The sequence below is a fragment of the Mesoplodon mirus genome (genome assembly GCF_964341445.2).
Source record: "Mesoplodon mirus genome assembly, chromosome: 7".
Lineage (NCBI taxonomy): Eukaryota > Metazoa > Chordata > Mammalia > Artiodactyla > Ziphiidae > Mesoplodon > Mesoplodon mirus.
The window spans coordinates 39,271,568-39,297,248 of NC_138983.1; the positions used below are offsets into that span (position 1 = coordinate 39,271,568).

Sequence of the window (25,681 nt, forward strand, 5' to 3'; positions counted from 1 at the left end):
ATTTCTCTTCAGTCAATCTTTACCAATTCAATTCCCCGCATCAAGACAAGCCTTCTGACAGACCTGCATATAAATCCTGGCTTAATTCAGGTAAGAGAAGTCCCTGCACTTATTTCTTACTGTTTTTCTTATCCTGCTGTGTCTATGAATATTCCCTAATTAACCAGCACTCCAAGCCCTGTTATAGTCTCCAACTTTCTCCCATTCCTCTAATTAAGAAAAAAAAAATCCACTGGTAAAACTGATAAAACAGATTCATATCATTCTCATTATCAGGTATGGATTCAGAGTCAATGTGCAAAATGGGGGTTTTTTGTGGCAGTGGGATGGAGAGGTAAGTAACCAGTTGTCATTTTTATGGTTATTCTGAGACAAAGAGAAAACAATGGTTTAGTATAAAATTGAAATGTTTTTGTATGGAACACCTTAACAAGTAAGACAAGGGAAGAAAAATGTGGAGACATTTTCACTCTGGGTTAACTCTAAACATAGGAAAACAATAAAATAGCTAACGGTGAGTGTCTCTAATGTGCCTAGTACTGTGTGAATTAACCACTTTTCATGTATTATCTCTTTCAATCTTCAAGCTGTGCTATGAAGTAGGTCCTATCTTTCTCCCCCATTTTGAAGAGGAGGAAACTAAGACATAAAAAGTTAAGAAACTTGTTAGAGGTCACACAGTGAGAGCAAATGTGCAAGTCAAGTCCTTATGTAGTCTCAACTCTTCTATTCTTCTTTCTTCTGAGGTGTAGAGATGTTTGGTCCTTTGCAATATTTCCTGAATGACCTCTGTTGAGGCCACTGCAATTTGATCTCTTCCCTCCCCCAATTATTCCTACACCGCCGAAGTATATCAAGAAACAGAAAGAAGACAGTCATTCAATAATCTTCTTATTTGGCCATTTACTAATTCTTCCTTGAATTCAGAAAAAAAAAAACCTCTTTGAAGATCAGAAGCCAAATAGGACATATTAGAGATCCAAAGTCAAAGAAAGAAACTAAACTGGCTTTAATCTCTCCTAATCCTGGATTTTGAAATACTCTCCAATTAAGTGTGTTCAGACAAGAACATCTCACATGAAGGATGCCAAGGACTGAGACCAGTAATAGTCTTTGCACATTTGCTCTTTTACTCCGGGGGGGAGTATCTGTGAAGTGCCTACTGTGTGTGAGGCATTGTCTTCAAGTCAGACAGACATGGTCTTTATCCAGTGAAGCTTTTAGGATGGAAGAGGGAAGCACTAAAGCAATGTCTTTAATGATATGATTTCAATTATGATAAGTGCTCTCAAGAAATGTAGGGTGCTTTGAGATCTTAAAGAGGGGAACCTCACCTGATCTGAGATGCCAAAGATAGACTCCTCTGAGGACAAGACACTTAAACCAAGATTTCACAGGTAAAGAGAGGAATATCGGAAGCCTGTAACTTAAAAGGGAAAAGGTTTAAGAGACACTAAAAGTCTAAAAAAGAGAAATTGGGCCTAAATACTGAACTGAAATATACAAATGATTGAACTTTAGAACATCTTTAAAAGTGTCGGTTTATTCTTTTCAAATATGTAATGTAGCATAAATAAGTGCTATTAGAGTTAGAATTACTCATTAGAATTACTCTGCAGAGTCCCATTAGTATCTTTAAAAAAATTCAAAAGATAGTGTCCTTAAGAAGAATCTGTCTGACAAAAACCCATGCATAGACTAGATGCTCAGTAAATACCTCCTGTAAGAGTGACTGAAATACTCCTTCTAATATAGATTTTACAGCTATATATATGTATATATGTACATATATATATATTCTTTTTCATATTTGTTTCCATTATGGTTTATTACAGCATATTGAATATAATTCTCTGTGCTATATAGTAGGACCTTGTTGTTTTTCTATTTTATATATAGTAGTTTGTATCTGCTAATCCCAAACTCCTAATTTATCCCTCCCACCAGTTCCCCCTTTGGTAACCATAAGTTTATTTAAGACGAACAAACTTTTATTTGCAGCTCTCATAACTGCTGGTTTTCACTTTTGTATCTGATCTCTAGTTTTGTTTTGTTTTTTATTCCCCAAACAAGCTTTGATACCAAAATATATTGTTTTGCCCACCATGTCACTCAGCTTAGACAGCACCTGAGCTAGAATGAGCTTTTGGCACACTTGTTTTTCATGAATACACAAAGCAAATCCACATTCAGAATCTATCAGGGATCATGTGCTTCACTCCAAATATAAACACACTCTCACACGCACAAAGCAAATACACAGAACAACCTGCAAATTCCAAACAAGTTTTAACCTACATTTACAATAATTATGAACTAGAAACTCTCCAACCCCCATTTTATGCCGCTGTAAGTGCTTTGCTATTATCAAGGAATTACTTAAAAGTTCATTTCTGCTATGGGAGTTGCAGAGACACACCGTGGAACAAGGGCTGTACATAGTACATTTGAGTTCTGAAAACCGAATGAACCACAGTTAATTATTCAGTGATCACGAATAAATATCATTGGGAAAGCAAGGATGTTTTTGCTCAGTAAGTGCTCAAGGATACCTTGCTCAAAATGTATGCAAAACAAAACAGCTATGTTATAAGCAGCCACATTCATAAACATCAGACACAAAAATAAAAAATTAGGAGATATCTCTGGGGAAAGGTTTCCATTTATCTTAATGCTTTGCCTTCCTTGCTCTGTGCCACAAAGCTGTAGCCTCCGGAAGCCTGGCAACAATTTGCTTCCAGGATTTCAAAAGCTCCTGCAAAGGCAGGTTCTGAGTGTTCCCTGGCTGGCTGACTCTCTGTGGTTACTTCCACCTTCCCTGGCTGAGATGCTGTTCCCTAGGCACTGAGAACGCTGCTGAGTTAGATAAGAGTTTTTGTTTTGTTTTGTTTTGTTTTGTTTTTAATGCTGAACTCAGGACTGTATTTTCACAAAGAACGTTATCTCACTATCAGGTTCTTTTTAATTCCCTGATTCTTACAAGCATAATTACCCAGGAAGGCTCCTATGCAATCAGCTAGCCCATTCGAAAAGCTATATCCTGTTTCATGATGCTGTGGGGAGAGAAGAGGTAGGCTGGAGAAGTTTTGAGGTAGGATGCAAAAGGAAGACACAGGCAGAAAATATGTAACCTGAAAATTCACATATTTCACACCCCAGCAGAATTTCTCCATTTCGTTTTCCATTAAAAGCTGAGTAATTGCAATATGAAAGCGTGAATACAGATTGAAAAGTAACAACTAACAGCATTATCATTCTGTGAGGAGTTGAAAATGAAAAGTAAATTAACTGAGTGTTGGCAAGTATCAATATCTCGGTAATATAAAACCCATCAGAACTCATGTGTGTAATACTGACTCAAACAACTCACTGGAAATGGAAATAAAATGCATTAACTTAATGTCTGAAGATTTTTAAGGTCAGGGAATTGGTATTTGTTCACAGCAAAAAGGCAGTGATGACTCAGCTCCTTCAGATATATGTGAAATTTGTTACACTTATTATCCAGGTATCATTATCTTATGGTTCCTGCAGGGATCCCAGCTTTTAATTTCCTGAACACACTTAAAACCTCAATGACAATGTTAGATGTCATGGTATTTCATTTTAAGGTGAAAAAGATAAATGTTCCAAAATGGAAGGCACTCTTTGTTTACTTGACCACATTTCTAAGGAAATTTAGGTAGATATGAGAGATGTTGGTCCAAAGCCTTATCAGGATAAAGGAAATTGGACAGGGCTATGGTAAGTGGAAACCAGTAATATTAAGGGTGACCAAATACATACTAATGTTTATCACAGATATATAGAGAACTTGCCTCACAAATGAATCAGCAAGAAAAGTAAATTACCTTTAAAATGGAAAATTGAGAAATGAGAAAATGTAAATGAGAAATTAATAATAATTTTTTGACCAATGTGACTCATGTGCCAGGAAAAGTTTATAGTAATACATGAAATATGGGGGCAATTTTAACCACATGGTATTCAAGAGGATGCTCAGCACTTGAATTGTTTATTTTAAATACATGTTTAAAATATAGTTCTGCTTGGTTAATTAGTTTAAAGACTGAACAGCAAAATAATCATTATCCCTTCATATATGCAAGAAATTCCTAAACATTTGCTTCTAAGCTAGTTTGAAAACAGTGTGGGAAGAACAGATAAAGTTCCCCAAGGAGACGTAATACCCTGTTACTAACCAATTGTTATATTCAAATGTCTCTAGAAGTTAGTTTTAAAAATCGGTGTAATTGCTACCATGTTTCTTTGATCAGTGATGACAGATTAAGGCAGCTAGCTGCACTAGAGCAAGTCATGTTCCCCCTCTCTTAGTTTCTTCTGTCAGCAGCCACCCTACCCTGCTTCCAGGCTGGTGAGGAAGAGGTGAGAGAGTGTAAGAGAAATGATGGGTCTCCATGGGAAAATCTCATGAAGTAAATTTCAGCGAGTACTTTCACTGATCACCAACAAAAATTTCTAAGCATCACAGAAAATTCACATCCACCAAAAATACTAAGTGGGCTCCAAACCAAGAGATAGAAACATTACAATAGACTACTCAAGTGAAAACTAAGGTCACCAATGGGATGTGATGGTTAGATTACACATCTTCATTGCTAATGGTTGGTGGCTTGGAACAGAGAGGATGAAGATGCAGGAAGTTGCCAGGCTGCTCTGTAATCTAACAATGTGTTAGGGTCACTGTTCTACCCTCCATTTTCCCATGTCACTGTCTTAGTTGGGAAGGGGTCCCCATGGCAAACCAAATGAAATTGAAGAGAGGTATGGGTACTTCCCACCCCCACCTGCTCACAGGAACTGATTAAGAACCAGACTGGGATTGAGACAGAGCCAGGTTTGAGTCCTGAGCAAATCAGTTTCCTCAACTTCAAAATGTGATTTAGGGCTTCCCTGGTGGCACAGTGATTAAGAATCTGCCTGCCAATATGGGGGACACGGGTTCGAGCCCTGGTCCAGGAAGATCTTACATGCCGCAGAGCAACTAAACCCGTGTGCCACAACTACTAAGCCTGCACTCTAAAGCCCAGAAGCCACAACTACTGAAGCCCACGCACCTAGAGCCCGTGCTCCGCAACAAGAGAAGCCACCACAATGAGAAGCTCGCACACCACAATGAAGAGTAGTCCCCGCTCGCCCCAACTAGAGAAAGCCCATGCTCAGCAATGAAGACCCAACGTAGCTAAAAATAAATAAGTAGAAAAAATATATTAAAAATAAATAAAATAAAATGTGATTTAATAATGGCGACCTCAAGATTAAACTAAACCATGCATATAAAGAAGTTAGAACAACAGGCACAGAGTGCTTTACTTAACAAGTGAAAAGTGCTTTTATTACTGCTATTATCATCTTCAGCAAATGGAGATGTTTGCTCACTGGTGAGCTGGAAAGAGGAGGTGGGAGGACAGAAGCAGTCCAAAGCAGTCCACCTCTCCTGTAGGCTGGAGTTCCAGGCAATGCCCAGGGACTGGGTCTAGGGGGTGCCAGGTCCTTGACCTAGAGAAGTGTCCATTCTCGGGCAAGGACATGAAGACTGCACTCTTGCCTTGGCAGGAGGAGGGATAACTGCAAACTGGGTGAGCCTGGAAAGGATGAAGAGGCTTCACCCTGAACGGGAACAGAATTTTCTGGTTAGTAATTTAAACAAATAAAATAAAACCTTATTAGGAAACTCTTAGGACGGAATTATGAGGCTCGAACACTGCAGTAACAGAAACCTCATAACTCGTTGGATTGAGAAAACACTGAAGCTTTCTTGACTTTACGGAAATAAGTAGAAAGCTGGAGGGAGCTGAGGACTGGGAATCAGTCACCAGTTGTTGATGGCCTAATGAGGGAAAAAGCAGACGCTTTATCACACGACTAACTCATTCAGCTTGTAAATGAGGAGAGAACATGAGTTTTCGGTTAAAGGATGACATTCTTTGTTCACTGAATTTACCCTCTGCCCCCTCTAGCATGCTTCCCTGGCTCGTCACCCATTCCAAAAACTGATGCTTGCAGGCGATGTGGCAAAGGGGCCCTGGCAAAGACTATTACATACTGATCACTGGACTATGGGCCCAGGACTGTGGACACTCCTGGCGGCAGTCTAGGCTCTGGCTTTCATGAGTTGACTTGGGTAAGAATGACCCTCCCTGAGTTTCAGTTTTCTCATTTGTAAAATGGGGATAATAGTAGCTATTTTATTGCATTATTTTGAAATTTAATTTTTGTAAGGTTTAATTTTTGTGATTTGTATAAAGCATACAAAGTAGTAACCTGTAAGTTGTTTCATCTATTATTATGTCATTTGGACATTCAGAGGGGATTTCTCTGAATTTCCAGAGAGGGCTTTCTCTTTATACTTTATTCTTTCTCATAGCACTCTCTTCTGTCCCTCAATATTTACTAATGTGTGTTTATTGAAGCGTCTTTTCCCACAGATGATACTTGTCTAAGGGCAGAGATCATGCTTGTTTTGTTCATCACTGCTCTGCAGTGCCGTGCCCATTGCTGGGTAAGAGTCAGCACCTGGTAAATACTGTGGGATGAGGGCCCACCAACCCCAGTCACTGCCCAGCCCACTCTAGACGGCAGAGAAGTGTGGTCCCAGGTGCTACAGGATACCCTCCTTTGACACACATGCTGCTGATCTAAACCCTTGGCCGGAGGAGGTGGTTGGCTCGATTTTGTCACTTAGACAGGAGTCAATAGGTATTTGTCAAGCTCTTCTTGTCTGTCAGACTATGTGGATGTGAGAATTCAAAGGAAGACACAATTCAGGCTTCTGCCTTGCAGGAATTCTGATTGCGAGTGCAGCAGGAAGTTGGAAGGGAATATATACATGATGCTGGAGGCACTGGGGCAAATTTCATAGGATGCGGCTGGCCCCGTTAGAGCTCCACGTCCTGAATGCAGACTGTGGGCTGAGCACTATGTTTGGTGCTTTGCATACTTACCTCATTTCCATCTCCATAAACATCTCGCAGGAGGCATTACATGTCCAGATGAGGAAGTACAAGTTCAAAATGTTTAAAATAACTTGCTCACGGGCACTCAGCTAGTAGATATCAGAGCCCAAATTTGAACCCAGGCCTGTCTGACCCTGAATCCTCTGCTTGAAGCATTACTGCATGTCCCTACTGCCCTGGCTTTTCTGAGGAGTAGGGGCACTGTGCCAGTGAGGGATGCAGGGGACCAGAGACCAGCCCTTCTGGAATTCAACACTGCTGCTAGGAACAGAGCAAGATGATGTAGGATGGGCATATACACTGGGGTTAATTGGGGTCAATGACAAAATCTCTAAGTTTAAGTAGTGAAAGGAAATCCTCCTCTTGGAACAGTGATTGGTCGTGAGGTAGAGCAGGGTTTGGCTTGGGGGAAAGACTATGGGATTGGAGACCACCTAGGGAGGATTATAAACTAATCACCTGCAAAAGAGGACAATTCTTGTGTCATTTATTCCTTTGTGATTCCCAGCCTGGTGGTGGAGATGTAGAAGATATTAAAGTATAATTAAATATAATTAAGTTTATAAGGTTATTCTGCATTCCTCAAGCACAGATTCATAATAAAAAAGAAGAAAATAATCCTTACCAGCAAATTGGCCCATACATATTAACACTTAACTTTTTTACAACATATTTTTTGAATATTTTCCTATTTGTTTAGCAAGGTTACCCTGGGAAATATACGCTCAGGGATCTACCCCTCTGGGTGGGGATACTGAAAACTTGTCAGCACAGCTGATGGGCACATTCACAGAACAAAACACATATAAATACTGAGAGGACCCTCAAGGAAATATATATGTGACATCCATTTCACTGTAAATGAAACCTGTGTTGACCTCTTCTACATAGGGAAATTCTGATGCATATCACAGCATTTCATATATAAGCAGCTGGAGGGTATTTTAGACTGAGCGTTAAGTGTAAGATAAAAATACATATCTTAGTTTGTTATCAGGATGCAGAATATAAGAATCCAGTACATGTGAAAACAGAGATCTTAGAATGTCTAAAAGTCAGGAAGAAAAATGTATCATAAAAGGATAAATTATGCTTTTTTCTGGTACTGGATGTTCAATGCTTGTTATTTAAGTGCAATCTGGTGAACTGTTCAGAGCTGTTCAATTTCACAAACATATAGTAGACTCATATTACGTACAAAGCTTGGTGCTAGGTGTTGTGACGATCCAAAGATAGGGCAAGACCTTGGGGGTACAGAAATCAATGGGATAGAAGCAGACCCCAGTAAGGGCTCTGAGAGGAAAAATAAAAAAAACATGCAATCTAAATATCTAATGATTTAAATGGACTCTATCCCTTTATGAGAAATGTAAAACTTCTGAAATTCCAACTCCTTTTTGAAATTGAGGTGCAGTTTTATTTCATGGGGCTCTAATAAAAAGCAAACTCCTTTTATCGAAATGGCCAAGCGATTACCCTTGAGAGTTGCAAATGAACAAACACAGTTCATTATTCTCCCATCATTGAGACTTTGGTGAGTTGAAGCCTCTAGGCCTAACTCATTCATACACAATCTAGTCCTTTGGAAGGAAAGCAGAAGTCACTATGGAACTGCGGGATCCTGGAAATGCTTTTCCCAAAACAGCACGTGACAAGCATAGCTACCACGAGGGTAGACGGGGCAGCAGCAGAGAGCTGGAGAGAGCCTGCAGTTCTCACTAATGACTTGGAAGCCCAGTGAAGCTTACCAAAGTCTGAGAGTTACTGAGAAAACTTATAAGCCATCACAACAAGACTTCTGTACATTAATTCTGATTAGTAAAGTTTGGGTTAAATGATTTATCACCCTGTCTCACAGTATGCATACTGAAAGTAATGAAGTCTTTGCAATATGAACTTTCCTTATAGCACAGGGCTAGTAAATCTTTGTTGAAAAGCATGTCGAAGCTGCCTGGATGATTATTATTTTTTTATTTTTTGGCTGACACCTGGCAGAGCCAACAAATAAATGAAATGAAAATTTGCCACCGACTCTGAGTCCACTGAATCTTTTGTTCAAGGGCTCAGAAACCTTGCACTATGTTCTTCTTCTTTTTTTTTTTTTTAACAAATCAAGCAGTAAATATCTACCATCCCTTCTATCAAGGAAGAGGCTGCTTTGGGGTTGGAGTAGATTCCAATAGCTGTTTACTAATGAGGAAAACAAGCGTTGAGGGTGGAGCTGAATAGCAAGCCGGGAGTACCAAGTGGCAGCTCATCTGTGCCTCTCGGATTTACCACATGCTTCATGTGCACTTGTATCCCTAAGTATTCTTGCAGAAACATAAAGCATGGGGGAGGCAGAGTGGTGAAGAGCAGGGACTCAGAAGTCAAGCAGTCTGGGTTCAAATCCTGACGCCATCTCTCATTATCTGTCACCTTGAACAAACTAATTGGTCTATTGTGTCTGTCTCCCCATCTGCCAAATTGAGATAAAAAGGGATGAGCATCTTAAGTAAGGTAATACACATAAGCACGGAGGACTGTGCCTTGCACATGGTAGAAACTTAATAAATGTCAGCTATGATTACTCTTACTGAGGGAGAAGCAGAACCAAGTGTGTTCTAAACACCTGGCTGGAATCGGCCCAGTTTCGTCTTCCAAAGCCCCAGATTCACAGAGTACACATGCTAGCAGAGTTTAAGGACGAGCTATTTTGGAATGAGAAACCAGGTGCAGTGTAACTTCTTCTATGTGAACCCTCAGAGGCAATCAAGTCTTGGCACTGATGGTGTGAATACCAACTCTAAGCTGTTTTGCAGAAGGATAAACAGAGAAATGTAGCCTTGTCAGCTACAGAAGTTTATTCCATATGTAACAGATTCCATTGGAAGATTCCACATGTCCCTCCCTCCAACTTTATATCCTTCACTGCCATTCTTCTCAGACTATCTTCCCACACTGCCCCCCTCACATAAACACACGCACGCACACACACACACACACACACACACACACACCTTGCATACTATGCTTTTTCCTTCGAAGATGCCTGCTTGGAATGGCTTCACCTGTCTATGCACTCATCTCCACTCCTGCCCTACCTCCACCTTCTTCTCCTCACAGCATCCAGGCGACCTTTCAAAAAACAGTTGGTTCACATCACTCTCCACTTAAAACCTTCTCCTGGCCTCTTGTTGCCCTTATAACAAAATCTAAACTCCTATGTGCCCCTGCCCTCCTCCCTCTCTGATAACATCTCCCACCCACCCCCTGGCTGCTGCCTCAGCATCTTTTCCTTTGGTCCTTGACGTTGCTAAGTTGGTTCCAGCCTCAAGGCCTTTGCATTTCTGTTTCCTTTACTGGAACTCTGTTCCTCTGCTATTCCCATGGCCAGATCTGTCTCGCCATTCAAGCTCCAGCCAGAAGCTCACCTCTCTTGTGGCCTTTCCCAGCCACCTTCTCTAAAGCAGCCCCTGATGGCCGCACCCCATCAGTCTCTATCATTATCTTTGCTATTTTTCTATCTTATTTGTTTCCAGAAGTTATTACCCTCTGATGCACTCTATATTTTTTCCTTACTTGTCCTATTGTCTTTCTACTCTCACAGACATGTTCCATGAGAACAGAAAACTTGCTTGGCTTGTATACTGTATCTTCTGCACCTACAGTACAACCTTGCCCATAATCTTACTCCATAAATATTTATTGAACAAGTACATGAAGGAGGGAGTGAGGGAGGGGATCTACAACTCTAAGTAGTTCTTTGAGGTTCTACTCAAGAATAAGCAGAATAAGAGTTCTTCTCTTTTTCTACAAAGCCTTCTCTAATGGCTTCACCTAATGTGAACTCCGAATGCACCTACTCTCACAATTAGGCATTTTCTCATGAGCATACTTGTCCTGTTTTTGTTTTTGTTTTTGTTTTTTCCGGTACGCGGGCCTCTCACTGTTGTGGCCTCTCCCGTTGCAGAGCATAGGCTCCGGACGCGCAGGCTCAGTGGCCATGGCTCATGGGCCCAGCCGCTCTGTGGCACGTGGGATCTTCCCAGACCGGGGCACGAACCCGTGTCCCCTGCATCGGCAGGCGGATTCTCAACCACTGCGCCACCAGTGAAGCCCTTGTCCTGTTTTATCTGAAGAAATGTGCATCTTCTCTCCCCCACTCACCTAACTTCCCTGAGAGCAGCAACCTTGACCATCTCAGAGACAGCTGCAACTCAGGAGTAATCAGAAGTTCATGTACTCAGCTAGGGGAGAAGCTGCTTGGGTCTCACTAAGGGTCTATATACTCTTATTTTAGGCACAGTTTCAGCATCCAAGCAGATTCTGACAATGAGAAATGATAGTTAAGAATAAGAGGTAAATGGGCTTCCCTGGTGGCGCAGTGGTTGAGAGTCCGCCTGCTAATGCAGGGGACACGGGTTCGTGCCCCGCTTCGGGAAGATCCCACATGCCGCGGAATGGCTGGGGCCTGTGAGCCACGGCTGGGCCTGTGAGCCATGGCCGCTGAGCCTGCGTGTCCGGAGCCTGTGCTCCGCAACAGGAGAGGCCACAACAGTGAGAGGCCCGCGTACCGAAAAAAAAAAAAAAAAAAAAAGAATAAGAGGTAAAAAAGACAACTATAAAAGAAAAAAGTAGGTATAAGAAGTCAAAAGGCATGTGTGGGAGGGGGATGGCATTACATGGTGAGGGCCAACACTCTGCCTACCTCAACAATGTCATGAAAGCGACTTCATTACAGCCCATGGGATCATGGATGTGCTGGGGATCACAACCAGTATTTTTTTTAATTAGGGTATAATTGCTTTACAACGTTGTGTTAGTTTCTGCTGCACAATGAAGTGAATCAGCTATATGTATACATATATCCCCTCCCTCTTGGACCTCCCCCCCCAATCCCACCCATCTAGGTCACCACAGAGCACCAAGCTGAGCTCCCTGCACTATACAGCAGGTTCCCACTAGCTATCTGTTTTAAACATGGTAGTGTATATATGTCAATCCCAATCTCCCAATTCATCCCCCCGCCCCACTCCCTGTGTCCACACGTCTGTTCTCTATGTCTGTGTCTCTATTCCTGCTCTGCAAATAGGTTCATCTGTACCATTTTTCTAGATTCCACATATATGCGTTAATATACGATATTTTTTTTCTATTTCTGACTTATTTCACTCTGTATGACAGACTCTAGGCCCATCCATGGTTGGACAAACTCTAGGTCCATGGTCTTCTCAGGGTATATGCCCAGTAGTGGGATTGCTAGATCATATGGTAGCTCTATTTTTAGTTTTTTAAGGAGTGTCCATACTGTTCTTCATAGTGGCCACACCAAGAAAATCATAATTTGAAAATATACATGCAGTCCAATGTTCATAGCAGCACTACTTCAATGGCCAACACATGGAAACAACCTAAATGTCTATCAACAGGTGAATGGATAAAGAAGATGTGGTACATATATACAATGGAATACTAGTCAGCCATAAAAAAGAATGAAATAATGCCATTTGCAGCAACATGGATGGGTCCAGAAATTATCATACTAAATGAAGAAAGTCAGACAAAGACAAATATCATATGATATCACTTATACATGGAATCCTAAAAAAATGATGCAAATAAACTTAATTACAAATCGGAAATGGACTCACAGACATAGAAAACAAATTTCTGGTTATCAAAGGGGAAAGGAGGGGGAGGGATAAATAAGGAGTTTGGGATTAACATATACACACTACTATATATAAAACAGATAAGCAACAAAGACTTACTGTACAGCACAGGGAGCTATATTCAATATCTTGTAATAACTTATAATGGAAAAGAATCTGGAAAACAGTATATATATATAACACTTTGCTATAAAAGAAAGTGTACACCAGAAACTAATACAACATTGTAAATCAACTATACTTCAATAAAAAAAGATATTATTGGGATAAATAAAAAAGGAGTCCTTTGAGGTATAAGCACTTAAAAGTATAGGTTTCAGTTGTAAGAATTCTCCCCTTTGGGTGGGACACCTTTTTCCAATGAGGTCAAACAAATAAGGCATTCTTGTTGTAAGCTTAGCACAGCCCTGGGCACATACTTTTTACTGATGGAACTGTTTCCTTGGGGAACCAGCAGCTTATTATGTGAAATTTAATCTCCACAATCCCTAATTCACTTTGCTAAGGGACAATCATTTGATCTGATATTTTCTGGGATAGTGATGGGGTTTGGTGATTGGCACTTCTGAGCTTTCTACTAAAGTTTCTTCCTGGGATGTTGAGACCATGCCCTTAGGAAAGAAATGAACTCCCTGGATAGTAACACTAAACAAAGGGGTGAGAAGAAGCAGTGGAATATTCTCATCTCCAGATGTGAAGCAGTCCAGAGGGGATGTCCTCTTCTCAGAAGCTTATTCTATGGCCAGCAGGTGCAGGATGGTAAGGAGGAAAGAGCACAGAGCTAGGAGGCAAAAATCATTGCAAGAGAAACTGACACTTATTATTTCTTTTGTACTAGGAACTGTGCTGAGTACTTTTTAACCATTAACTCACAGCATATTAAGAATAGTTCTATTAGGTCTTTTCTATCACCACCACCACCATCATCATCATCATCATCACCACCACCACCATCACCACCACCATCACCATCATCATCATCATCATCATCATCATCACCACCACCACCATCACCACCACCATCACCATCATCATCAGCAGCAGCAGCATCATCACACTGAAGAAGAAACTGAGGAATAGAGAGCTTAGTAACTAAGATTAGCCAGGTAGTAAACAGAGGAGCCAGGCCTCAAATCCAGACTTGGTCTCACCACTTTCTAGTTGGATGTCTTATGCATCACCTAAAATTTCTGGGCTTCAGTTTTCTCATCTATAAAATGGGAATAATCCCCACTATCTTCCTCACAGAGTTGTGTGAAGTTCCAGTGATGCCCTCAAATCCCTGTGGAAACTTTTACATGACATACAAAAGTAAGCTCTATATATCTGATTACACAGATGATTTCTATGTGAACACCCGTGTAGCACAAAAAACATGTTTTCCTCAAGCCTAAGAAACCCATTTTAAAAAGGAAAATGTACCTAGACCTTATACAAGTTCATATGCTTTTTTCCCCCTCATCAGAGTCTTCAATATGGATTTCAAAATTGTTCTCCAACTATGAGCTTCTAAGAAAAAGTTACCCTGAGGAGATTGTTCTCTTAGGAAATTCCAAATAAAATACAGATCTTTTAAATGAATGAGGCTATTTGTATTCTCATGGGTTACTGATGCATTTTGCTTCTATATTTCAAATATTTTCCTAAAGGCTTTTTCTTCTTTTGATTCATATAGGTCTGGCACGTTGAACTTAGTTATAAACTTGAGACTAGTCATGCATCCCTGGGTCATTTGTTTTGCATCCTGTTCTCAATAATATATAATAGGACCTACTTCAGAAGAAAAGTCTACATTTCTCAGAACATACTTGAATCAACATTTTTGGCAATCTCCAAGGAAGGCAAGAAATATGCCAAACCTTTTACTCCTATTCTCTATGCAAATACACAGCTAAGGAAGAATTGCTTAAGAAATGGTCAAAGGGGCTTCCCCAAACCAAGAACTCTCCATCCATGAAGGGGCCTCCATAATGGAAATGGTAGGGCTTGGCTAAAACCATAGAGATCAGAGTTTAAATCATGGCTCTATCCCTTCACCAGCAATGTGAGTCTAGGGAAAAGATTTAAACTCTGAGTCTCAGTTTCCTTAGCTATAAAATGGGAATAATGATATCCTATAAATTGCCTGTCACTTGTAGGTGCTCAATAAAATGTTAGCCAAAAAAGAGGATGTATTCATTTACTTTGAAAAGATTTGATGGATCACTATGTAAAGGCTACCAGTTAAGTTATAGCTTAATGCAGGTGTAAGAGAAGACCTCCATAGAGTCATTTCTAACCAGAACATCTACCCATAAATGACACAGTTAAATGTGACATCAGACAAATTCTTAGCAATTGAGCTAATTTATGAAAACACTCTGTAAACCATAAGCACATCCAAGAGGATGCAATGAGATAGGTTTAATGAGAAAGAATACTGGAGTGGGGAAGGTGTTAAAAGGAACAGAGTGAAGTAAGAAACAGGCACAGAGAAGAAAAGAAGAGGTTAAACTAAAAAGTGAAGGGAACAAAATCCACACAAATTCAATATTGGTCATTCAAGTGATAAAGGGGAGGAACATGGGGAAAGAAAATCACTAAATCTCAGTACTACAGGGTGGGCACACTAGGAAAGAACTACTCAGTAACTGCGATAAAACTCACGAGAACTCAGGTGGCCTTATTGAGGGAACTGGGCACCAGCAGCTGGTGGTACTAAGAAAGGAGGGATGTCTGACAGTATTGAAGCCTGATATAGGTTGTTTAGTCAAAACTTTTTGATAGGGACTTCCCTGGAGGTCCAGTGGTTAAGACTTCGCCTTCCAGTGCAGGGGTTGCAGGTTTGATCCCTGGTCAGGGAGCTAAGATCCCACATGACTTGTGGCCAAAAAACCAAAACATAAAAAACAAAGCAATATTGTAAAAAATTCAATAAAGACTTAAAAAAAAAACTTTTTGATAATCATGGCCACTAGGAAGTTGGAAGGAAAGCGAGTTTGTTGTTCTTATAATTAGATACCAGAGAGCATGGTATCTGACTCAGCAGAATAGAGAAGGAAGCCCATTCTCACTGTACCCATGTCTCACTTCCTTGCACTGTGCATGAGAGGGTCAATAGCAAGATGGTTATGTCTCTCATCATACATCATCATGCACTGAACACGGTCTGCTGGCCACCCAATTCAGAAGAGCATATCACCAAAGCATGGCACCCAAAACCACCATCAGCCCCTTGGGTCGTCTGGAACATACGTGTAATCTGAACAAAAAATTGTGTTGGTTCTGAAAATGTGGCCCAAGGAAAGTTCCTGAAGTCCCCACTGATCTGACTAACCCCCTGTCCTATACAGAAAATTACAGAGCTGTTGCTGGTGTGTCTTAGAAAGTGAGATTTGGAGGGTGTGAGTGGTGGGCGGGTCAGGGGAGAAGGTGGTAGAGCTGGGTTCCACAGTGGCGAAGGCCTCACAAACCGTGTACTGGCCCAAGAAGGCTAGGCTCTCCCAATGAATTATTTTAAAAAGAATATATGCCCTGGCTATTGTAAATAGTGCTGCAAGAGGGCATGGGGAGGGGGAAGGGTAAGCTGGGATGAAGTGAGAGAGTAACACTGGCATATATACACTACCAAATGTCAAATAGATAGCTAGTGGGAAGCAGCTGCATAGCACAGGGAGATCAGCTTGGTGCTCTGTGACCACCTAGAGGGGTGGGATAAGAAGGGTGGGAGGAAGACGCAAGAGGGAGGGGATATGGGGATATATGTATACATATAACTGACTCATTTTGTTATACAGCAGAAACTAACACACCAGTGTAAAGCAATTATACTCCAATAAAGATGTTAAAAAATAAAGAATATATGTTAAAATGTAGTATATTTCTTAGCCAAATAGGGGTTACCCTGTGGGAGTTGTGTATTGATAAGGATGACCTGGAAAACATCACTCTCAGAAGCCTTCTTACACTAATGAGCTCTCTCTCCATCACCTCAATCCCCCCAATATTTCCTGGACCACACACACAAACATTACCCAATGCTCTCTCTTGTTTTAGGCTAATCAATAAAAAATGGGTATCGATTACCCCTCCAGGACCCAGGAACCTGGATGTCAAGCATGAAAACATGATAGTTGAGGGTGGGGAGGTGGTCTAGGACTCTAACCAACACCGTTACTGTCTAACAGTAATAGCATTTGAGAAGGTGCCCGTAAGCACGTGAGGTGTCAGTCTCAGGGGTGAAGCTCCATATGAATGAGGTCATATTTATTTATTCCATCTAATGCCTGATACACTACCAATGAGTACTTACAATGCTTCCTAATGAGAAAGTATGCCTTGTACCTTGGAATAAGATGTGGGAATAAGCTTGCCTTTATAAAGGACTTAATTATTACCCCGTTATTTGGGTTACAAAGGTCTTGTTCTTTTCTTTCTTAGTTCACAAACCAACAAAAGAGAGACCAAATTCAACAACCATGGAAATCCTGGGCCAGGAAGTACCACTATGATGTTGGGGAAGAAAAGCAATTTGTGTTGTGGACAGAATGCATTTCTCTACCATTATAACCACAGCCTGTTAAAAGCCTGTCAGGAAATAAATAAAACACTTTTTGTTCCGTTGCCCACATCCCTGTACTCAATTCAACAGATTCCAGTCTTCTCAGAAATGCAATCGAAGGTGAAGCCAAAGAGGACACACAGCTGGGGAGGGGAAGTGCCCCAGAGGAGGCTCGACAGGGACACGGGCCCCTCAATACTTGCTTCACCAGACACTCTGCCTCCACCACCCTCTTCTGAACTCACATGCTGTTAAAATCAGATTCAGCCAAGAGGTTCACATCCCTGACAAGTCCCATCCTTCCTGCCAAAAAGAAGCATTCATCTTCCCAAGGAAAAGAGGAGTGAAATTAAGGAACTCACATGGTTTATGCAGAGTACACGCAGGCATCAAGATGATCCTTATTCCTGGCTCCAAAGGAATACTATACGTATGAATGAGTACTTTAAGATGTATGCTTTTTCTACCCTTATATCTTATTTTAAGCGAACCCTATTACATATATCTATTTTTTCCTGCAAGCAATCCACCTCACACTCATTCAGAAGCACTACCAAAATAGAAAGCGTTCTGAAGCATACTGTGGATTCTGGCAGCAAACATCAAGGGTGGGGAAGGGGGCTGGGTTTTACTGTAAAGCAATCTGGGGTATCGTTGCAAAATGTATAGGCAATCTTTCCACTAAGAGCCTCTGCCTTATGAGTAATCCATAAATACCAACAGACCCTAAGTGCCATCCATAAGTTAAGGAACTAAGTTATCTTTCTCACCACCATATCCCCATGCCCAGCACAGTGCCTGACCCACGAGGCATTGAAAGTATGTGTTCAATACAAATGTGGCCCACTAAGTGAAGAATGACAAAGGTACAAGGGGAATTAGTACACAGAAGTGGCAAACGGTCTGGGTTTCGTAGTTCTGAACACCTAGGGAGCAAGGAAGACTATTCAATCATTCTCTTATTCTCTTATGCAGATGTGCAAGTTAAATTACTGGGATCCAAAAGTCCCTGCAGTGCACACCCACCCCCAGCTCCCTGAATCCTGCCTCTGATTCTTTCTGGTTCTAATGCTGTGCCCTCACTGTGACACACGCCACTGCTTACCAATGGGTGAAAAGAAGATTGGGGAGGAGGGGCCCCTGTTCCTCCTATTTTTGTTCAGGCTGTGGATGCAGTGCAGAGTAACGATCTGTATCTCTAAAATCACAACCTGGAAGTGGGAACATACGTAACTGAGATAATGCTTTAAAATAAAACTTATCATACCTGGTTATTACTTTTTGCTTCAATAGTCTTTCCTGACCTAGCTCAGGAATCAAATCCTATATTATAATGGTATGTGTTCCAATAAGACATTAGTAAATACATTTGAAATATAATCTGCTCATAATCCTAGGATTCCTTTCATGTGAAGTCTTGAGACAGGGTGCTACACCTTGCAACAGGGTCAGTGTTGCCCACTCTTCACCTGTTGTTAGTTACCCCTCCAGAATGTGGACGGGACAGAATACATCTGATTGTTAGCTGAGGTCACCAGATAACTTTTGATCAGTAAACTGACTACAAGAGAAACACTCTCAGAGCTCAGTACAACCCAGCCCAGGGTCTTTCACCAGCAGGCGCTCCATAAACATTTGCTAAATGGCTAATTAAAACCAAATTAGACTACCTCACACCCATTAGGATGGCTACTATCAAAAAAAAAAACCCCAGAAAATAACAACTGTTGGCAAGGTTGTGGAAAAACTGGAATCCTTATGTACTGTTAGTGTGAATGTACAATGGTGAGGCTGATATACAAACAGTATCGTGGTCCTCAAAAAATTGAAAATAGAATTACCATATGATTCAGAAGTCCCACTTCTGGGTATATACCTAAAATAACTGAAAGCAGGGTCTCGAAGAGTTACTTGCACACCTGTGTTCATAGCAGCATTATTCACAAGAGCCAAAAGATGGGAGCAGCCCAGGTGCCCATCCACAATGAATGGATAAACAAAATGTGGTGTATACATACAATGGAATATTATTCAGCCTTAAAAGTGAGGGAAACTCCGACACATGCTACAACATAGATGAATTTTGGGGACATTATGCGTGTGAAATAAGTGAGTCACAAAGAGACAAATAGCACGTAATTCCACTTATATGAGGTACTTAGAGTAGTCAAAGTCACAGAGACAGAATAGTGGTTGCCAAGAGCCTGTTGGAGAGGGGAAGGGAGAGTTGTTTAATGTGTACTGTGTTTCACTTTTTCAAGATGAAAAGAGTTCTGGGATTGGCTGCCAGACAATGTGAATGTACTTAATGCTACTGAACTGTACCCTAAAAAATGTTAGGATGGTAACATTTATGTTATTGTATTTTGCCACAGTTAAAAAAATATAAATCCACAGAAACAAACAAAAAAGATATCCACAATACCCAAAGAGAGATAATTATTTAATATCATCAAATACCCATCAGCAGTCAAATGTCCAATTGTCCCATAAATGTAATATATACTTTAAATATAGCTTGTTTTAATCAGTACCAAAAAAATGGTTCAGGGCTTCCCTGGTGACGCAGTGGTTGAGAGTCTGCCTGCCGATGCAGGGGACGCGGGTTCGTGCCCCGGGCTGGGAAGATCCCACATGCCACGGAGCGGCTGGGCCCGTGAGCCATGGCCGCTGAGCCTGTGTGTCCAGAGCCTGTGCTCTGCAATGGGAGAGGCCACAACAGTGAGAGGCCCGCCTACCGCCAAAAAAAAAAAAAAAAAAAAAAAAAGGTTCATATTCTTTAAAAAAAGAATTAGAAGATTTAGAAGATTCTTGATCTATTGTTGGGCCATATGATTGTCTACAAAAGAGTTAGTGTCTAGACAAGTTTAAAAACGACACATGTTCCTTGATCATAAGACTAAGAAGGACTTGAAGGCAGGGGCTGTGTCTTATTTACTCTGTATCCCCAAAGCCTAAGGAGGAGCACTGAATAAATGGACAGAGAGTGCATTCCTTCATTTTAACTACTGCTGAAACAAGACAGGTCCAAAGAAACAGAAAATGTTCATTTTCCTTTGTAACAAAGCATCAGAAGCTGGATGCTTGCTATTCTGCCTGCAGCTAAGATAACAAAATTGCATGCCTTTTAAGGAGTAAAAATATTTTAAGTTCCTGTCATAAGCTTTGTAAATCAACTGGTATGCTTATAGTTTAGGAAAAATTGACTTGATATTCCTACTAGTCTCTGCAATAGTGAAACTGCATTAGACATTAAAAAAACTCTGAAATGATAACATTATAGGTGGAATAAGGTAATTAAGAGTGACGTAATTCTTGGGCTTCCCTGGTGGCGCAGTGGTTGAGGGTCCGCCTGCCGATGCAGGGGGCGTGGGTTCGTGTCCCGGTCCGGGAGGATCCCACGTGCCGCAGAGCGGCTGGGCCCGTGGGCCGTGGCCGCTGAGCCTGTGCGTCCGGAGCCTGTGCTCCGTGGCGGGAGAGGCCACAACAGTGAGAGGCCCACGTACCGCAAAAAAACAAACAAACAAACAAAAAACAAAAAAAAAGAGTGATGTAATTCTCTACATGCCACACTCCAACATGCCATCCGATGGCTTAAACCATGCCCGCATAACCCCACCCAGGGCCTTACCTCGTAACTCCGAGGCCCCCCTCTGGCCCCTCCTCCAGCCATGCTGCCTTTCCCGGCTGCTGCGGGTCCTGATCCCAGGCCCCACCCCACGCCTGTCACCCCCACCTAGGACTCACCCCCAAGGTCTTTTCCCCCCAAGCAGGGTCCTGAGCCTAGGCCCCGCCCCCACTCTAAACCTCGTCCCCACTTAAGCTCCGCCCCCCAGCCAAGGCCTTTTCTGGCCTTGTTTTAGGTTGTGGTTCTGTTTTACCCTGTTGTTGATTTCTTAATATTTTTATTTTTTCTAATATTCTTTTTTCCAATTTTATTTTATTCTTTATACTTTGTTATTGTTCTGCTCCTTTTGGATGTTCCCCCACCCCCCTTCTTTTTTTCCTTTTTCTGTTATGGTTCTGTTTCACCTTGTTGCAGTTGCTTCACTTACATATTTATGTTTCCTAGCATGTTTTTTATTTTTCTAATTTTATTTTATTTTTTATTCTTTGTTATTATACTGCTCCTTTCTTTTCTTTGCTTCTGCCACATTGTGTGGCTCGTGGAATCTTCATTCGCAGACCAGGGGTTGAGCCTGAGTCTTGTGGTGGGAGAGCCAAGTACAAACCGCTGGACTAACAGAGAACCTCAGACACCTGGGAATACTGATCGGAGTGCGGTCTCCTGGAGGTCCTCATCTTGATACCAAGACCCAGCTCTGTCCAGCTGCCTGCAAACTCCAGTGCTGGACGCCTCAGGCCAAACAACCGATAAGACAGGAATACAGCCCCACCCATCAAAAAAATGAGACAACAAAAAAATATGTTACAGACAAAGGAGCAAGGTAAAAACTTACAAGACAAAATAAATGAAGAGGAAGTAGGTAACCTACCTGAAAAACAATTCAGAGTAATGATAGTAAAGATGATCCAAAATCTTGGAAATAGAATGGAGCCACAGATTGAGAAAATACAAGAAATATTTAACAAAGACCTAGAAGAACTAAAGAACAAACAAACAGTAGTGAACAACACAATAACTGAAATGAAAAATACACTAGAAAGAATCAATAGTAGACTAACTGAGGCAGAAGAAGAAATAAGTGAACTGGAACATAGAATGGTGGAAATAACTGCCAAGGAGCAGAATAAAGAAAAAAGAATGAAAAGAATTGAGGACAGTCTCAGAGACCACTGGGACAATATTAAATGCACCAACATTCAGATTATAGCAGGCCCAGAAGAAGAAGAGAAAGAGAAAGGGTCTGAGAAAATATTTGAAGAGATGAGAGTCGAAAACTTCCATAACGTGGGAAAGGAAATAGGGACCCAAGTCCAGGAAGTGCAAAGAGTTCCATACAGGATGAACACGAGGAGAAACACAAGAACACACATATTAATCAAACTAACAAAAATCAAATTCAAAGAAAAAATATAAAAAGCAGCAAGGGAAAAGTGACAAATAACATACAAGGGAATCCCCATAAGGTTATCACGTGATTTTTCAGCACAAACTCTACAGGCCAAAAGGGAGTGGCAGGATGTATCTAAAGTGATGAAAGGCAAAAGCCTACAAACAAGATTACTCTACCCAGCAAGGATCTCATTCACATTCTACAGAGAAATCAAAAGCTTTACAGACAAGCAAAAGCTAAGAGAATTCAGCACCACCAAACCTGCTCTACAACAAATGCTAAAGGAACTTCTCTAGGCGGGAAACACAAGAGAAGAAAAAGACCCACAAAAGCAAACCCAAATCAGTTAAGAAAATGGTAATAGGAACGTACGTATCAATAATCACCTTGAATGTAAATGGATTAAATGTTCCAACCAAAAGACACAGACTGACTGAACGGATACAAAAACAAGACCCATACATATGCTATCCACAAGAGACCCACTTCAGACCTAGGGACACATAAGACTGAAAGTAAGCAGATGAAAAAAGATATTCCATGCAAATGGAAATCACAAGAAAGCTGGAGTAGCAATACTCATATCAGATAAAATGGACTTTAAAGTAGACTGTTACAAGAGATAAGGAAGGACACTACATAATGATCAAGGGAGCAATCCAAGAAAAAACATAACAATTATAAATATTTATGCACCCAACATAGCAGCACCTCAATACATAAGGCAAATGCTAACAGCCATAAAAGAGGATATCGACAGTAACACAATAATAGCAGGGGATTTTAACACCCCACTACACCAATGGACAGATCATCCAGATGGAAAATAAATAAGGAAACGCAAGTTTTAAATGACACAACAGACCAGATAGATTTAATCAGTATTTATAGGTCATTCCACCCAAAAGCAGAAGAAAACACTTTCTTCTCAAGAATATTCTCACAGAATATTCTCCAGGATAGATCACATTTTGGGTCACAGATCAAGCCTCAGAAAAGTTAAGAAATTTGAAATCATATCAAGCATCATTTCTAACCACAACGCTATGTGATTAGGAATCAGTTACAGGAAAAAAACTGTAAAAAAGACAAACACATGGAGGCTAAACAGTGTGCTGCTAAATAACCAAGGGATCACTGAAGAAATCAGAGAAGAAATAAAAAAATACCTAGAAACAAATGACAACAAAAACATGAAGATCCAAAACCTATAGGAGAAAGCAAAAGCAGTTCTAAGAGGGAAGTTTAAAGTAATTCAATCTCACCTCAAGAAACAAGAAAAAAACTCAAACAATCTAACCTTACACCTAAAGCAACTAGAAAAAGAAGAAAAAAGAAAACCCAAAGTTAGCAGAAGGAAAGAAATCATAAAGATCAAACCAGAAATAAATGAAAAAGAAATGAAGGAAACAATAGCAAAGATCAATAAAACTAAAAGCTGGTTCTTTGAGAAGATAAATGAAATTGATAAACCATTAGACAGACTCATCAAGAAAAAAAAGGAGGAGACTCAAGTCAACAGAATTAGAAATGAAAAAGGAGAAGTAACAACTGTCACCACAGAAATACAAAGTATCATGAGAGATTACTACAAGCAATATATGCCAATAAAATGGACAACCTGGAAGAAATGGACAAATTCTTAGAAAAGCACAACCTTCCAAGACTCAACCAGGAAGAAATAGAAAATATAAAGAGACTAATCATAAGTACTGAAACTGAAACTGTGATTATAAATCTTCCAACAAAGAAAGCCCAGGACCAGATGGCTTCACAGGAGAATTCTATCAAGCATTTATAGAAGAGCTAACACCTATCCTTCTCAAACTCTTCCAAAATATAGCAGAGGGAGGAACAATCCCAAACTCATTCTACAAGGCCACCATCACTATGATACCAAAACCAGACAAAGATACTACCAAAAAAGAGAACTACAGGCCAATATCACTGATGAACATAGATGCAAAAATCCTCAACAAAGTACTAGCAAACAGAATCCAACAGCACATTAAAAGGATCATACACCATGATCAAGTGGGGTTTATTCCAGGAATACAAGGATTCTTCAATATAAGCAAATCAAGCAATGTGATAAACCATATTAAAAAATTGAAGGATAAAAACCATATGATCATCACAATAGATGCAGAAAAAGCTTTTGACAAAATTCAACACCCATTTATGATAAAAACTCTACAGAAAGTAGGCATAGAGGGAACCTACCTCAACATAATAAAGGCCATATATGACAAACCCACAGCCAACATCATTCTCAGGGGTGAAAAACTGAAACTATTTCCACTAAGAACAGGAACAAGACAAGGTGGCCCACTCTCACCGCTATTATTCAACATAGTTTTGGAAGTTTTAGCCACAGTAATCAGATAAGAAAAAGAAATAAAAGGAATCCAAATTGGAAAAGAAGAAGTAGAACAGTCACTGTTTGCAGAGGACATGATAGTATACACAGAGATTCCAAAAGGTGCTACCAGAAAACTACTAGAACTAATCAATGAATTTGGTAAAGTAGCAGGATGCAAAATTAATGCACAGAAATCTCTGGCATTCCTATACACTAATGATGAAAAATCTGAAAGAGAAATTAAGGAAACATTCCCATTTACCATTGCAACAAAAAGAATAAAATACCTAGGAACAAACCTACCTAGGGAGACAAAAGAACTGTATGCAGAAAACTATAAGACACTGATGAAAGAAATTAAAGATGATACAAACAGATGAAGAGGTATACCCTTTTCTTGGATTGGAAGAATCAACATTGTGAAAATGATTATACTACCTAAAGCAATCTACAGATTCCATGCATTTCGTATCAAACTAGCAATGGGATTTTTCACAGAACTAGAACAAAAAGTTTCATAATTTGTATGGAAACCCAAAAGACCCCGAATAGCCAAAGCAATCTTGAGAAAGAAAAATGGAGTTGGAAGAATCAGGCTCCCTGACTTCAGACTATACTACAAAGCTACAGTAATCAAGACAGTATGGTACTGGCACAATAACAGAAATATAGATCAATGGAACAGGATAGAAAGCCCAGAGATAAACCCACATACATATGGTCACCTTATCTTTGACAAAGGAGGCAAGAATATACAATGGAGAAAAGACAGCCGCTTCAATAAGTGGTGCTGGGAAAACTGGGCAGCTCCATGTAAAAGAATGAAATTAGAACACTCCCTAACACCATATACAAAAATAAACTCAAAATGGATTAAAGACCTAAATGTAAGGCCAGGCACTATAAAACTCTTAGAGGAAAACACAGGCAGAACATTCTATGATATAAATCACAGTAAGATCCTTTTTGACCCACCTCCTAGAGCAAAGGAGATAAAAACAAAAATAAACAAATGGGACCTAATGAAACTTCAAAGCTTTTGCACAGCAAAGGAAACCATAAACAAGATGAAAAGACCACTTCAGAATGGGAGAAAATATTTGCAAACGAAGCAACTGACAAAGGATTAA

General features: G+C 40.4%; 1 protein-coding gene across 2 annotated transcripts in view; it reads right to left on the reverse strand.

Moving 5' to 3' along the window:
- The window catches only part of FAT3 (FAT atypical cadherin 3), a gene marked incomplete at its 3' end in the record, with an annotated part of 712,901 nt that overhangs the window by 294,778 nt on the left and 392,442 nt on the right, over positions 1-25,681 (reverse strand). Inside the window, exon 5 of one of the 2 annotated variants that reach the window (XM_082629105.1) lies at positions 5,547-5,631. The exons of the other annotated variant lie outside the window; for it this stretch is intronic. Coding sequence (XP_082485231.1) covers positions 5,627-5,631 — 5 coding nt within the window. Of the gene's footprint in view, positions 1-5,546; positions 5,632-25,681 lie in introns of those variants that run through there. 2 annotated transcript variants of the gene reach the window in all.